Below are 17,091 nucleotides of genomic sequence, written 5' to 3' on the forward strand. Positions count from 1 at the left end.
TTCATGGTTTTATGATTTACCACAGAAGAGCAACGGAGATATCTGGATCACTGCAATTTTCCCTTCCTTCCCAGGCTTGGATCGCTCCCAAATAGAGCAAAGTATTCCAATTACTTTGAAAACTAATTAGATTTAAAAAAAAATTGTACACCGCAGACAGGACCACAAGATAAAGCTGTTTGAGTGTAGGAAAAGGAGCTGAAAAGCGCTCAACAATAGCCTGTGACTAAGCGTCTGGCAGTCTGGGTAGGGGCAGGTGACTCACGAGTGCGAGCCTGCATGTGTCACTGTGCATGTGTCACTGTTTGGCAGCAGCCATTCGTAATCTGGGTGGAGGTGTAAAGGTTGCACCGTTTGCATTGACCTGTGTAGGCTGCTGGAAGACTTGGGAACTGATTAGATCCTGTTGCTCCTCCATCTACAGCTTCCCCTCGCGAGGCCAAGGGCTCTCCCTCAGCCATTTGTCCCACGCAGCCTTCTGAGGCTCCTCAAACAGGCAGCTGCAAGAGATCATTGCACCAGCATTAGCTGGGCTTCCTACATCACGAGCTGTGCCTGCGTTATAGATGCTGGCTGTATAACTGCTGCGTGCTCTCATCTTTCTGGGTGCTATTCCTGACAGCAGCAAGCCAAGAAACAAAGAGACCGGGTCTTAAAGGTCAAGGAATATTATATACATCATTTCAACCTATCATCAGCTCAAAAAAAAGCCAACCACCAAATCTCTTTTTCTTTAAGCTTAGCTTAGTCAAACTTAACCTTGTTCTAGCTTATTAAGAAACATTTATCTCTTTCAAAATTTGCCAGTACTTCTAGGGAAATACAAAAGAATGTTAAATAAAATGTTTAAATCCACATACATACTTCAACCAGGTATCACCATACTTCATAGAAACAGTAAATGAGCCAAGACCCCTCTTACAGCATCCTCTTCTGTGGCAGACTAAAGAACAGTGCTATGAAGGGGCTTCTTTTAATATTCTTGCTAATCTGTACCATTACTGCAAATAATGATCACGAACGACTAAAGGGGTGGTGGGAGGGCAGCCCTGTGCCCAAGCCCAGCACCAGGACTGTGCTCTCTCCTTCACAAGCTAAAAGGGACATTGTGAATGGTCCTTATACTGATCTTCTAAACAAGTATGCATTCTACCTTGCTTATTTATGAATTCATTCACCCTCTGAATGATCTCTCATTTTTCCTGCTTGGTTTATCAGGTTCCTGATAAACCAAGTTGAAAACTGCAGAAGGAATTCGCATTTATCTTAGGAAAAAAAAAAAAAGGAAAAAAAAAAAAATCAGTGGGAGTTTTCCAAACTGGGGCTAAATATTCAGAAGTGTAGAAAGTCATTTTCTGTCAACAATACCAGATGCATTTCTAATAGAAATAATTTGTGGGATATTTATTTACTGACATTTCAGATGATCAAACATTGTTATATCTTGATCTTAATTACATCTTGTATAATTTGGTATCTGAGCAAAGGTTAAGACCACACCTAACCCCTTTATAAAGCTGTCAGCAGTGTTTCTTCATAGGTTAAAATTCCGGGGTTGAATATGAAACGTAAGCTGAATTGTTATGGCACAACTACAACTAAACAGTAGCAAAGCTACTCTGGTTTAGATCAGTACAAAAAGCTTGCAGAAAGGGAAAAAGCACACAGCTAAATCTATGCCAAAATATAAATTGATGATAACTTAAACCCCAAATACATCATTTAATCCTGCAGTACATCTTCCTAAATTTCAGCTCCAATCTCTAACAAACACTCACCATGAAAGCAGAATTTTTCTCTGCCACACAACCTACGACAGTTTTGGACAGGTAATTCACAACAGCCTCTTCCCATGGCCCAGACACAGAAAGCACAGCTAAAAGGCCAGAGACAATAACTTCAAGGACCAACTCCTAATGCACATGGGTAGAGAAGGACCGTTTATCACCTAAGCTGTTTCAAAGCCAATCCTGTTTCTTAGGCTGGAGACAGTGGCTTGCCCATATAGAGCAAATTTAAAGATCAGGGTTCTTGACATGGTAGATTAGGCTGTTCTGCCAGGCGTTTTGCTCGCTGTGTAATTCCATCATTAACAATCTTTGTGCCAGTTCCAGATAAAAACATCCTTAATGTCTTTTAAAGGCAGCATTTTTTTCTCCTGAAATTAAAACCTTTCCAGGTTATTTTTTTTTAATCACACAAAATTTCTTGCTGCCAGTACTAGTAATACATTAATTATTTAACTGAAATAAATGCATCTGTTAATGTGTTTAATTAAGCATACAAACCTCTTTATTTGATGTTATTTGTATCTAAGATTTCCTGTTTTCCCTGAAGTATTTATTATCCAAGGCATGATTCTTCTAATCTTAGATATACTCTGGGACTGAAGTACTATTTTATATCAGCATTTCTCAGCTGCTTTTATCACGAATAGATGTATTACAAACCATGTTAATGAGCTGTTTAGTATTCATATATTAGACTTTTCCTAATTTTATATGGAAATAATACTATAAAAATTCTAAGAATACTGGTTTTATGTGCATGATAATGATGAGATTCAAAGCAAATAAGGAGGAGGAAATCTGTGGTGGCACTGAATATGAAATGGATTAGTACATCATCAATGTGCTTTACATTGGTATGAAATTATTAAGCATGTAATTAAGTAGGATCAATTGCACTGTTTGTTTTTGGGGTAATGTTTTAGCTGTTTTAGATGTTTCATCTTTAAGAATTTAATTTCACACTTTAACGACCTTCTGGTAATTTCCTCCTCCTGCCATGAAGTCACATAGTCAGGATATGCACAAAAACCCATCACGTATCAAGAAGTGACTAGGGTGGAAGGCCAGGCCAAAGTCACTGCCATGGAAGAGAAGAACAAGGCAAATTAAATAATTTTGTAAATACAAAAATAGTTCAGTTCAACTGACCTTATTCATCAGATGCTAACTATCCTGGGGATTTGAATGCAAGAAAGAAATTACACAGTTACTTGTAGCAACTGAAGCCTTGACCTGGCTGACCTCAGAGACATCTCCAGTGCAGCCAGAGTGAAATGAGATTTGGCATTATAGGAGCCTAATGAGTAAAACCGTCAGCCTTCAGCACACTTACATGTACATGGAGGTCACAGAAATAAATAAAAAACTAAAAATCCAGCTTTGGGTAGGGTGGAGACAGAAAAGACTAGTCTCTATCTTGGATAGAGAACTTACTACTGTGTTACTGAATAAAAACCCAACTGTGAAAATAAGTCTGCTATTAAACGGAATTGTCTCATTTTGAACAGGGAATTACAAATCAATGAAACAAAGCATTTGTTATCATGGAAAAGCCAACACCCGAGTAGGTTCCCTTATTAATTTTATATGCTGGACAAAGCACACGCTGCCCTTGCGGTCCCAGCTCCCCGCATGTTCTCCTGCACGTGACTTCCCAGGGGCTGAAAGCAGAGCTGTGGCCACCAGCAAGACTCTGGACTGAAGGGGGTGAGGAGGTTGAGACGAATTCATTGAAAGGCAAGACAACAACAGCTGCTATTTATTTTACTGAAAATACAGTCAGAGAAGATAGATTTCAAGAAGAATAACGTATCTTTATTATTGTACTGAACAGGTACTATGCTACATAACTTCTCTCTCAATAGTAGAGCAGATATCTATTATTTACACTATCCATTATTTGTACCTGGTTTTCGTATTTGAACATACCATTGGCTTTAGGTTATGGAGCACACTTGTAAACTAAATTACCTCTTGCAACAAGAAGCTAAAAAACAAAGACAGTAGCACATTAGAGACCCACCTTAGAGAAGTTTAGATTAAATAGTTTAAAAAATTACCTAAAATATCAAATAGCCCAGTATAGAAGAGCAGAAAAAGTCAGAATTAATTAGAAAATGCCACCTCAATATTCTCTACAGCCTGAGCGTACAGGCAGTAAGAGACACTCTTTGTAGCCTTGGCATACTTATGAATGTTTAAGAAGTGGAGCAAAGAGAATAAACACTTCAGAGGCAATTTTATTACAAGATGGGTAAAAAAAATTATATTTTTCCACCTAGATTTTGTTTCAACTCTTAAATAATGAAAAATAAGCTTGCCACATCTTTACTTTGGAGTAAGTCATGTTATTTCAAATACACCATTAACAGCTGTATCTTCTGAGAAGCTGTGCCTTTAATCAGGTTAAAAATGTCAGAGGGTAAAAACTAATTTAACATTCTCCATGAGGAAATATATACACAAACTTGGGTCCAACCCTATAAATGCCTGTTCTCATGAGTAGAACTAACTCGGAATTATTTCATATTGGGCATATCCAAGTCTTGCATACAATTTAAGACCTGTTTCTGAGGGCACAGCTCACAGTCCTACAAAGTAGATGCACGTGGATGTTGATGCACCTTTGAATAATGTAAGATGAAGGCGTTAAGCAACGCAGACTTTCAAATGTTTCATTTGGCACAGTTGAGTTTCACCCAGAAGTACTGGGGCATGAGTAAGAGCTGCTAAAACATGGGACTTTCTGGACTAGTTCTGTACATCTGTACGTTAACATAAGGAACTAAATCCTGAGGGATACTTTTTGAAATGAAATCTTTTCCATCATTGCCTTTTCTGCTTTATTAAAAGGCTAAAACGTAGCACAGTTGAATCCAGACTGCTGGCTACAGTGAATTACACTCTTTTGTCATAGTTATGCATTATTCTTTGTGAGTAGAGGTTTTTGTCTTGCATTATTTCTTCATCCATAGCAAAATGCCCTCTTTGCTGACTAAAACTACTGTGCATTTCATCGCTAATAACACAACTGAATTCTTATTTTAAATCACAGCCCTATTTTCAAAAAGAGCAATTTTACTTTTCTTCCAGAAAGCCATCTGCTTGCTAATGAGAGTTGTTTTCATCAGTAATTTTGAGAAAAAAAATGCTTATTACACTTTAGCACTTTTTAAGTGACAAATAAAGAATACCACCAGGCCACTATTTAAATACACTACGTTCCTCCCAGTACAGGATCTACAGGCCAGATGCATCACTATAACTATAAACATTTGTAACGAGTCTCAGTGCAACTGGGGCCCACAGCAAAGTAGCATCACCTCAGATAAAAATCTTTCAACAAGACATTTCATACATAATATTGCTGTAATTTATAAATCCCTGCATTATCAAAAATTACCTTTTTATACTAGCAAAGCCAAAATGATGCTATGTACGTACGTTTTTTCCTAAATATGTTTTTAAATTTTATCAATGCCTAATCAATAGACAATGCTGTGATACAGTAATTTCTCTGCCTCCCTTTTACCAAAGCCATTCCGGGTACAGAGTGCAATGACAGCCTAACAATCAACGTTCTCACAATCATCTTGATATTGGGCTGAATTATGCTGCTTAAGGTGCATTCCCCTTTTCCCAAAATACTCTTTTCCTGATGCTGACTATTGAACAGCAGCAGCATGAGGAGACAGCAAGAGACAAAGGACTGTTAATGGGAAGATAAAAACTGAGACAAAAAATGAAGGAATAAGAATTAAGACATCAGTGAAAAGAAAAGGATGAGACCTATGAGAGGGGAAAGGGAATCTGTTTAGGATTATAACAAAGGAAAAATAAAGGAACACAGAGGATGAAAAATAGTTTTCATAGTAGTTTTAGTAGTTTTGTCAGCAGTACTAAGAAAAAAGCAAGAAAAGTGGGAAAATAATGAATAAAGCAACAGTGAGGATTAGGGCTAAACAAATATTGTGCAAAAATGCAGAGCTGGAGTGAAAGGGATAACTGAAGTATAGAAGGCCCTGAAAGAGCTGCAAGGACATAAGTATGAAAGGAAAGAGGAGAAAAGAAAATGAGTAATAAAATTGTTAAGTTGTAGAAGAGAATGAAAATTAAATGGATTACAAATAAATGTGCATGGAAATAGGGACAAAAACATCACAGAAAAAAGTTCAAATTGATGCACATCAAACTAAATAAAGAGCTTCTAAAAAAATAAAAAAAAAAAAACACGCTGCAACATCACATTTCTCCCCTCGGTCACTTGCCCAATGATCAGTTACTGCCCCACTTTTTCAGGCAGCCAGGCATTTTTTGCCCCAGTATATCTCAGAGACTCGCTGGTGCAGATCCTTCCAACCACAGTGCTAGTGTTTAGTCCCTCACTGGGCCCTCCTGTGTGGACAGTATAGTAGATGCATCCCTGCTGTGAAACCAGAGGGGATTGCGTCTGTACCTGAAAGACAGCCCACGCCCAAACTGTGATTAACACTGAAACATGTGTCTTATTTGTGGTCAAATACTGTCAAGAAGGTCAATGCTGAAAAAAGATTAAGTCATTAGGTTAGGCTTAACAGCCAGCACAACCTCATGAAAGAGAAACTGTGCCAAGTCTTTCCATCTCTTCTCCCCACGTGCACTTTTTTTTGGGTGTAATTTATAGCTTAGCTACAAAAATAAAATTGCTTTGAGTTAAAAACTTGAAAACAAAGCCTTGGTCAAAGTATGAATTACTTTTATAGGCTTTTCAAAAGATTGATCTTTTCATTTTCTTTTCTTATGAGTATATATCCCATTAGATCTGCTTCTGTGTAGGAAGTGCAATTTTAGCAAGCAATTAATCCATAAATGAGCTGTTTCAGAGTTTTAGGTATTGGGCATCATCCTTCAAAGGCTCTATCCTGGCCTTGTATTATACCTACATGTTTCCACAGACCTTGCTCATTTTTGTCAGCAAGCATTTAATTGAATTCCCCATGAACCACTTTTGGAACACCATGCTCAAGATAATCAGCTGTAGATAAAAAAAAAAAGTAGCACTTCTAATGACCGTGTCACTGAGAGATACAATGACCTTTAAGTCCTTCAATCCTGAACTTCATGTTGCATACATTATTCCAAAAGAAAACGTGCAGCCAGAGAGCTACAGAAATTATACCTATTTGAACCTGGACCTCTTGCCAGGGACGCTGAGGTCCCGTGCAATCAAGACACCATGATTCCCCATGCAGTTCTCATCTTTCACACAGACATAAGATTCAGTGATTTTGACACTACCCCGCCCCTAAGTTCAGAAATAAACATTTTGAAAAATTTGCCCTGTGTGGAAAGGCAAAAAGAAATCTAATGCTGCATTTTATCACAGAATCACAGAATAGTTTAGTTTGGAAAGGACCTTTAAGATCATCGAGTCCAACTGCTAACCCAGCACTGCCAAGCCCACCACTAAACCATGTCCCTCAGCACCACATCTACACGTCTTTTAAATATCTCTAGGGGTGGTGCCTCCACCACTTCCCTGGGCAGCCTGTTCCAATGCTTGATAACCCTTTTGGTGAAGAAATTTTTCCTGATATCCAATCTAAACCTCCACTGGCACAACTTGAGGCTGTTTCTTCTCTCCTATCACTTGTTACTTGGGAAAAGAGACCAACACCCACCTTGGTACAACCTCCTTTCAGGTAGCTGTAGAGAGCGATAAGGTCTCCCATCAGCCTCCTCTTTTCCAGGCTAAACAACCTCAGTTTCTTCAGCCGCTCCTTGTAAGACTTGTTCTCTAGACCCTTCACCAGCTTCATTGTCCTTTGGACTCACTCCAGCACCTCAGTGTTTTTCTTGTAGTGAGGGGCACAAAACTGAACACAGGATTCGAGGTGCAGCAATGTACTCAGATAGTCACATAAACTCTAGCACTTTCCTGAGCACAAGGGAAAATCTTGTCTAAATGTCATTTCATATTACGAGCTCAAAGCATTTAAAAAACAAAGGAATTATTCTTTCTTAAACTTTTTATGAACCACAAAGATCTCCAGCTACACATTTGTAAGGCGTGAATCGTTACTAGTAAAGCACAAAAGAGCTAGCCTTACAAAAACCTATGGGCCTAGAATAAAAGTTAATGTAACTATTTATATTGGTAAGTTGTAAATAATTGTTCAAATATCTGCATATATAACACTTACATGAACTCCAGAATGATAATCAAAATCTATTGCGGAGTCTTCAACTACCTTTTAAGGCAGCTACGTTTGGCTGAAACAGGATTGGGTATATGGACTATGTAAAGGACAACTCTAAACAACATTCAGACTGGAAAACAGAGTAGAAGTGAATACACAGTATAGAAAATAAACTATAAACAAAAGAGTTATTGAATGCTTTTAGTCTTTAAAATTATTAAAAAAAAAAAAAATAGCAGAAGCAAGTAATTCTATTCCCTGCCAAATTCCGATGTTTACCTGACTGTAGTGTAGGGATCGGCGATCGGAAGATCACGAGATGTACGGAAAGAATAGGGACCGAAAATGCCAATGCAGCAATAAAACTGCTGACTACATAAGTCCACACCAACGGAGTAAACATGTTATTGTATGCGGGCTTAGCAATAAGGAAGTAACAAGCTTGCTCAGAATAAGTGTTGCAATAAGGCTCGGACCAGTGGAAAATTACTGGTGGGCGGTGCACAGATCTATAGAGTATATAAAGCAATGTATCACTCTAAATAAACGCCATTTGCAGCATCCTCATATTGGTGTTTGTGCTCTCTTGGCCCAGAGGCTGGGGATGCCTCTGTGTCACCTTCGCCGAACGGGTTATTGTTGAAGACTGCATGCAACACTGTAGCATGTCACTTACAAAACAATCATTTAAGAAAAACTATTTTTATTCACAAAACTGAAAACGAACGCTGCTGGAAGCCAAGCCCCTGTTGCTAACCCTTTACAGATAAGGCAGCAGTGCCCAACAAGTCACCAGGAACGAGACTCCCTATACTCCTAACACCAGCTGGACAGACTTACAACTCACTCTTGCAAGATCTTTGTGTTCAGTACAGTGTAAATTTTAGTTCCTGCAGCGTTACCCATCTGACAGGGTATATGATACATACAATAGGTGTTCGGCGTACCATGGCATTCCTCAAGAACTTTGTTATCTATCCTTTCAAACACTCCTTGTGGATCTGATCTTCCTACCCTACTCGTTTCCACAGTTATCATGGATACATAGCACCACCCTTCCTCATTTAAAAAAAAAAAAAAAAAAAAAAAAATTAAAAGCAGGCACAAGCTTAGTCATTCCATACCTCAGACAGCAGAATGCCATGCAGCTCCAACGAAAAGCCATATAACCTCCTTCTGGTGGGACCCATCAGGTTGTGTTCAGTGCTACACCAGCATTCAGTGTTACACCAGCACATTTGCTTGGCTTTCACTCGCTGCCAGTTTAGATCTGTATCCAGGCTGTATAGACCCAGCCCATATAACACTGCGATCAGATAGAGATGGTTCTGTGGTGAGTTGACTGTGGCCAGTTGCCCACCCAGCTGCTCACTCGCTCCCCCTCCTCAACAGGATGTGGGATAAAATACGATGGCAAAGCTCATCAGTCGACATAAAGAGAAGATCACTCACCAGTTACCGTCACAGGCAAAACACACTCGAGTTTGGGAAGGTTAATTTAATTCAGAGCCAGGCTGCAGCCCCTGTCAGGAGAACCTGCTCCAGCGTGGGCTCCTCTCCAGGGGCCACAGTTTCTTCAGGAAATATCCACCTGCTCCTCCATGGTCTCCCCAGGGGCTGCAGGAATCTCTGCCCCGGTGCCCGCAGTCCCTCCGCCCCCTCCTCCTCCTCCACCCTGGGGTTCACAGGGCTGTTTCTTTCCTCACACCTCACTGCCCGGTAGCTTTTTGCCCCTTCTTAAATTCGCGTTCCCAGAGGTGCCACCAGTGCCGCTGACAGGCCCGGTGGTGCCCTGCCCTGAGGTCACTGCGGAACCGGTTGTGTCCGGCACGGGGCAGCCCTGGCCTCTCCTCACAGAGGCCCCACAGGCCTGGCTGCCACCACCCGGCACAACTCCAAATAATATTAGGAAGAAGCTTCATGTATTAGGGGCCAAAGACATATGTTTCATCACACCAAGTATTCAAAGTCACTCATACAAAATGAACTACTTTTATTCAGAGAAGGATAATGCACATATTCCAGTAATTTGATAATGTGCTTATGTCTCAGAAGTAGTATTACCATCCTTTGGGAAATTATAAAAAGGAATTGCCTCTAAATGTTCTCTAGGGTCTCAATACCATTGCTTATATGCTGGCTGTGACAGAAAGTAAGTGCAAAAATGTAAAGGTTATTTCCTGGCCCAAGACGAGTGCTCCCCTGCACCCAAGGATGGGGTGGCCCAAAGGGCAAAGGAACAGAATTAGCGGTGAGAAATGTAGGAGCATCCCCAAAGCACAAACCCCCTCAGGAAGACAACCAGGCCTCATCAACACCGGTCCTAAACGCCACAGTGGAACAACCTGAAGTCCTCCAGACTAACTGCAACGCAGGATTTGTCTCAGCGGGGTGCTTCTCTATAACCTTTCCAAAAGGCTTAGAGGGTATGAGCACCATCGACATTCATCCTTTCCAGACTGTTTGCTCTAATATTCCATTAACTACCAGAACGTCAGCAATCCCATCACACCAGCAAAACGACCTTTCCTGGAGGGGCTGAGCACAGTAGTTTTCCCAAATGATGGAGTAAGGAGAAAGCAGAGGTCAGAAGCTGAAGCCCTGGTAGCAGTCACACAGGTGTTCACCACGTGGAAAGGGGCAGACAACGACAAACTATCTGAACGGGATCCAGCACAGCAGACCCGAGCGACTATATGTCAGAAAATAGGATGGCAAATCATCAGCCATAATAAAAATCTTTATACATCTTTTCTTTACCAGTGGTTACGCACCACATTAGCTTTACCAGGGTAAACTGCATGGAGACTGTCAGTGGGAAGTGTGGTTTCTTTCAGGTCTGTAAAAACAGTATCAGGAAAGTTAATCCTGCTTCAAAACACCCACCCTGTTCTGTCAGAAGCACTTCTTTTCACCAGCTAACATAAGAGAGCGGCAATATTGTATTGCTGCATTAAGCATTTAACTTAATTTTATGTAAATTAACAACAGTTTAATAAAATTTGTTGACATTTGTCATTTTGTTGTGGTTCATTTCCTACAAGAGCTTTAGAAGTTAGGTTTTACGCCACTGACATGAAAGATCCTGATTCAGAGAGAAAAAGTGAGTATACATTCATCACTACAGAGCAGTTTAAATTAACGTGACCAGTAACACGGCCAAGTGTCTTGCTGAAGAACAGGTGTAAGCAGCTATTTCATCTAACAGATTCTTTGTTCAATAGTAACTACATACAGCAAAATTTTAAAGAGTGAAAACACAAGACCATATTTTTACCTCATGTCCGGTGTTTTCTTCTTTTACCTTCAATAGCCTTATGGCAGCTCATCTTCAATCTATATAAGTTATTTATTGATCTGGAATTTTCCAAAGCTACTTAAGAGTGGTCTGGGAGCCTGGCTTCTAATGAATTTCAATGAATCTACTCATAAAAAATTAGGAGCTTTAGGAAAATTTTTCTTTATTGTTTCATACCACACAAGCAACAGGGCATCCAATTATCTTATCCTTTGCTGGTAAAAGAACTACAACTGGGGTACCCAATTAACAATTTTTAAGCTTGTGAAACTAGTCTCACATAATTAGCATCCAGAGAATGAAAGAAGCTATTTTAGCAAACAAAGTGAGACTCAAGCTTTTAAACAAGGTGCTTCGGGTTGCTGCCTTTCTTTTGCTCCTCCAACTTCAGTTTAATCATGATTATAGAAGATGATACTCCCTCAAAATCCCAGAGAAAGATTATTATCAGAGATAATTTCAACATGTTATGATAGGGCTACATCTACTCAAACTTCCAGAGAGAGGGACCATTCAAATTTGATGATTTGCTAATGAAAACTGGGGTTCTTTCAATTCACAACGAGTCAACTACAAATAAATTGTGTGTGTGGCATGTATTCAAACTGGCATTCGGATACCATTTAAGAAAGCTCAAATACAAGAACAACAGTGCCAAGATAACAAAGAAAGTGCAGTTGAGGACAACACAAGAGACGGAGTTGCAGTCTGGCAGTGCAGTAAATTGTTTTCAGAATTCTGATGCTGCTAAAATAACTGAGTGCCAAATACTTTCATGTCTTTGTAGTAGAAGATCTCATATTGTACTGTGTTTTTTTCCCCTCTCATAGATATTCATGATATTCAAGCAATACTTCGGGTCATAGATGGTTCTAATGGGCAACTGTGCCGTAGCAAAGCTCTGCTGCCTGCAACATGCCACAGAATGATATGAAAAGAGTTCAGGGTATACTTGTGCCAGACCTCAAGTCTCTCTTCCCAGGGCAAGTATCAGGCAGTGTTATAGCACCTTCCTCTACTTCATGGCTAAGAGACAATAAACCAGCCCTTGCTGGAACTGCTGCTGCACCAAGCGTTACAAAACCCAAACACAATCAGTGTGTACAGTTCCAGAAAGAAGCTACAGAAAATAAGCAATTTCTTTTCCTGCTCCTTTGTTTCACCTTGTCTTAGCACAACGCATTCTGACAGAGAGGAGTTTGTGAACTGATATTAGAAAACAATGTGCAAGCCAGACAAATCCTGAAGAGGCAAACACACAAAAAAAATCCTTAAATATTAAATGGATGGTGTCATTTGCCAATATACCTTTTAGATCTCAACCCTATTAGCAGGATGTTGAGCAGGAAACCAGGTAATAGTACATCAAATGTCTAGATTTCAGCAGCCATTGATATTCCTTGGGCAACTGCATGGCTCATTTAGAGATGAATATGTTATTCAGAGGTACAACTGCGGAACGCAACACACACTGGTACTCTAAAGTGACAATGTTTTAAATGGGACCTTGAGATACAATTAGTGACCTTCCCTATTAAAGATGCTATAAAAGTTGCTTAGATAAGCAAATGCTTACAGCTTAAGACCAATACTAGTGGCAAGAATGGTAAAACTAGAAAAAAAAAAAAAAAACACACCAAAACAAAACACACAAAAAACCCCAGGAAAAACAGTAATAAACATGTTTTTCCAACTACTGAGTGCCTAAAGCAGGCAATACTGAACAGACACTACGCGATACAAAAGGATGTCACTATTTTTCTTTTTCAAACTCTATGCTTTTCAGCAGTATATTTGACTTCTGTAATTGTCCCACCGAAACAGTTTGGCAGATGAGCCTACAGACAGCATTTTTTTTTCTTTTTACAGTATGGAAGTCCTCTAAGCATTCGCATTAACCTCCAGACCAAGATCTATCTGTAAAAGTCACACGTCTGGTCAGATTCTGCAGCACCTGATAGAGTTCTATTGATTTCAAGTGTGCTTGCTGATTTAGCCTACTGAACAACCGAGCATCATCCGATTAGGTTAAGCAGATTGATTTTTGAATCCTGACTATTTGCAAAAACCTTATGAACAACCTAGAGACTCACCACCCAAGAAAGGGTAGAAATTACATGGTCAAGAGTTTTATTACAGTTTTTTTTAAATCCATTTTCTCACAAACAACTCACTAACAGAAAAGCAACAAAATTTGTTCACTAAATTATTCATTACGAATTACTGAACCAGGTTCTTTGGCAGTATAAAAAGCAGCAGCTCCACTGAGAGCAGAAAGAATTACAGCTGCTAAAAAACAGAACAGAACACAGGTACAGGTGCTGTAGGAATTAGCTTCTGGTTTTACAAAGCTATTCGTGAGACCTTTTAGTGGAAGATGGGAAGTAGAAGGGGAGCAGAGTGGTGATGGAAGCTGTCCCTTGACTGAGAAGAGCACAGGCAGTGACAGGACACCTCCATCACACTCGTCGAAAGCCCATGGAAGCTGTGCCTGCTTAAAGCCCTGCCCCAACCTTTGCCAACACAGAGACTGAATTCAATGATAATAATGCTGCTTTTTTCTCCCTTCTGTCCAATCCCAGATCTCTTTACTAAAGCTAATAAAGGGACTAGATTGTATGATTTCAGGTGGATTCCTGAGGAAATTAGTTGATACAGTCACATCATTTGTGTTTGTACAGCCTAATAACTTTCAAGTTCTGTTGCAAAACCTGGTTAAAATGCCACCAGGATAGAGAGGTCACCAACATATTTAGTTGCTAGAAGTTTTCTGCAAATAGACGGTTGAGTGATGAGACTAATAAGACTTTTCATATTCTCACCATGGGAAAAAGTGCAGCATGAGAATTTCTCTCCTTTTAGACACCTTGAAATCCCCACGGGAGAGAAGTTAAGAACTTCCACTTGCAGGAAAAGCTTTGATCAATGCTTGCACGTTATTAGAACCCAGAAAACCCTATTACTCGGCACAAATCCACAGAAAAATCAATCAAACTCCATTTGTTTATGGCTATAGGAACAACTAGCAGTATCTGTCAGGCTGCACCAAATAATTCATCGTACGTAAGTCAGCAAAGAGCTGACAAATAGAGGCTGCACTCATCTATAAACAAACAGACGCACTAAAACTGGAAGGCGCTGTGTCCCTGGCATTAACACCACAGAGTCCTCAAATATTTCATAAGAATATTTTTAAGGTAGTTTATAACTCCTTACAGATACCGTGATGCAAAGCATCAGCAGGAAAATCCAGGAACATTATATTAATCTCTAATGAGAAACAACTTACCCGATGAAGCCAGAGTACATACACATATTTCAAGAAATACCAGAGTTGACAGTAAATTATGCGGACTAAACAAATATAGAACCATCAAGAGCAAAACAACTGCGAACAAATACATAGGAAAGTTTCCCCCAGCATTCCAGTGGTCGCTTGGTTCTCACGCAGAGTCCTGGGCTGAGTTGAACTGAAAGGATGAGACAGGGCACCAGACCCAACATCATTACCCTCTCAGTCCATACAGTCAAGTGTTGCCCAGGCACCTCATTAACCAGCAGCTCATCAGCAAAGGGCTACGTAAGCTGTACGTGCAGAAGGATTCAAACATCTTCCTGCTCTATGACCAGAAAAGCAATGATGCTAACTCCTACCTTGGACTTAGGACAGCCTAAGTAATGCACCCTACAGAAACTGTTAGCATTTGCAAAGAGGAAGGTGTTTCCAAGAGGACCAGGCAAGCTGATATCAGGAAGAGTGCAGGCTTGATTTCCACCCCGTCCCCCTTTCTTGAAGCCATCAATAAACTTCAGAGGTTATGTTTTTAATATGCTGTGATCTTGAATGGTATTACTAAACAGAGATCATATGGTCCAGTACAATAAACATGCAAAGTCCTTGAGAGGAAAACATCTAGGCATCCAGCAAGCTGCTGGATTTGGAACCACCTGCCAAGTATCAGGAGGCAAATTAAAAACTGTGTGTGTGTCCGTTTTGGTGCTCTTATCACAATATTCATTAGTTAGCAGAAAAACTTTTAACTGCAGATACTAACTTAAGATTATATTAGAGAAGACAGTAATCAACCATAAAAGGAGTAATAAAGTCTTAACTGTACCTGATGCTTCCAACTACACTATTCTGTTTTTGAGAATCCCAACGTGTTACAAAGGCGGTTGGTTAATCAGAGCACCCTCACCACAGCCCCAGAGGCAATTTTCCTATCTGTTCCAGAGAACAAATGGTGGAGCAGGAAGATTGCAATCATCGGTGCAATGTTTGCCCAGACAGAAATGGTTTCCAGACATCTCGACTTTCTGTCCCTCATTTTAAAGATTAGACTCCTAAATACCGTCTGATGTTTGATATTTTCTTTTCTTTTAGCAGCAAACCACATTTCTAGCCTTCCTGATTGTCAGTACTGCTTTGATACAAAATACATGGTTCTTCTCTTACATTAAGTGATTATCCTGGGGATAAAACCAGGAAATTCCCTCATGTTCTTCAGAACTCAGGAAACAAGGGAACATTAAGATTTAATATCACCTCATCAGTAGTCTACAAGGCTGATAAGAAAAAAGTCTTTAAGGTTGCTACTCTGGTCTTCAGAAGCTCTTAGCCACATTAAAAAAAACAAGGTCTTTTATTATAATTAAACATGTTTTATTAAAGCTTTCCCTCATTTTCCTTTCTTTGCTTCTTTCCCCCTCATAGTTTTTACATCTTCTTTCATTCTTCCCTTTGATGTTTGCAAGCTTTTCATACTTTCATTGAAAACATTTTGCACTATTCATTTCCCCCCATTTGAGAGGAACACATTTTTCCTGTCTGACTTTGCCTTTGCCCTCTACAGCTCATCTACAGCTCAGTGAGAGCACAGGGAACATATGCTCTGGCGACAGTGTTCATTACCAAGTGGCACATGAACAAAACATCTTCCAACTCTTCCGTTTCTTTTGTTTCTCACCGACGCATTGAATGTAACCTGTTCCCCTTGATATGAAGATTTATTCAGGATTTATATAAAAAAAACTGAATCCATCCATCCTTTCAATTGTATAGTTAGTGCAAATATAAACGTTACCATTAAAAGGAAGATAAAATAAGATTGGCTCCTTCTTTACTTACATGTGTCTAAAGACTCATCTGAATCATCAGGACAATCAGGCTCTCCATCACACAGCCAGTGCTGGGAGACACACGTCACGCGATCACGACACGGAAACTCTCCTACGTCACATAACTGATGTTCCTCTGAAAATGAGAATGGTTTAGAATGCAATGATTAAAAATGAAGGAAAATAAAGTGGCACGATGAAAATGAAAAGTGAAAATAAAGTGATTCTGAAATCAGAAATCAAAGCAAACAATAGAAACAAAGTGAAGTAATAATTTAATGAGATCCCTAATGGCAATGCCCTTACTTAGGCTGTAGAGCCCTAACATCCAGCCACAGTGTTTCAGTGGGAGCACCCCATAACTGTTCCAACAAGACATGAACAGCATTAGCTTAAGATAGCACTATGAAATAGAATTTTAATAAATTCTATTTTTCTCTAACTATTTCACCATGAAGTAAATTTGCTCACTAGATAGAAATCAACAACCTTTAATTTCATATTATCAGCAGGGAGGTAACCCCATTCTCCTCTCCTGCCCCAGACAATATTTTCAAATTGTTGTTTCCAGTAATCAGTTTTCAAAGATGTATTTTTGTAAGCAGTAAGAGATCTTGTTAAAAAAACAAAGATATCTTTTACTATTTCTTTAGGTACATATTTTAATGACCAAATCCTATCACAGTTTTATATAAAAACTATTTTA

The 17,091-nt window shown here is 39.5% G+C and overlaps 1 protein-coding gene across 1 annotated transcript in view; it reads right to left on the reverse strand.

Moving 5' to 3' along the window:
- Window positions 1-16,713, reverse strand: part of LRP1B (LDL receptor related protein 1B) — a 570,912-nt gene extending 554,199 nt beyond the window's left edge. Inside the window, exons 1-2 of the mRNA XM_068407216.1 lie at window positions 16,692-16,713; window positions 16,396-16,521 (exon numbers count right to left, since the gene is read on the reverse strand). Coding sequence (XP_068263317.1) covers window positions 16,396-16,521; window positions 16,692-16,713 — 148 coding nt within the window. The remainder of the gene's footprint in view (window positions 1-16,395; window positions 16,522-16,691) is intronic.
- Window positions 16,714-17,091: the final 378 nt, after the last annotated feature.

Source organism: Nyctibius grandis, chromosome 9 (assembly GCF_013368605.1).
Source record: "Nyctibius grandis isolate bNycGra1 chromosome 9, bNycGra1.pri, whole genome shotgun sequence".
NCBI classification, from domain to species: domain Eukaryota; kingdom Metazoa; phylum Chordata; class Aves; order Nyctibiiformes; family Nyctibiidae; genus Nyctibius; species Nyctibius grandis.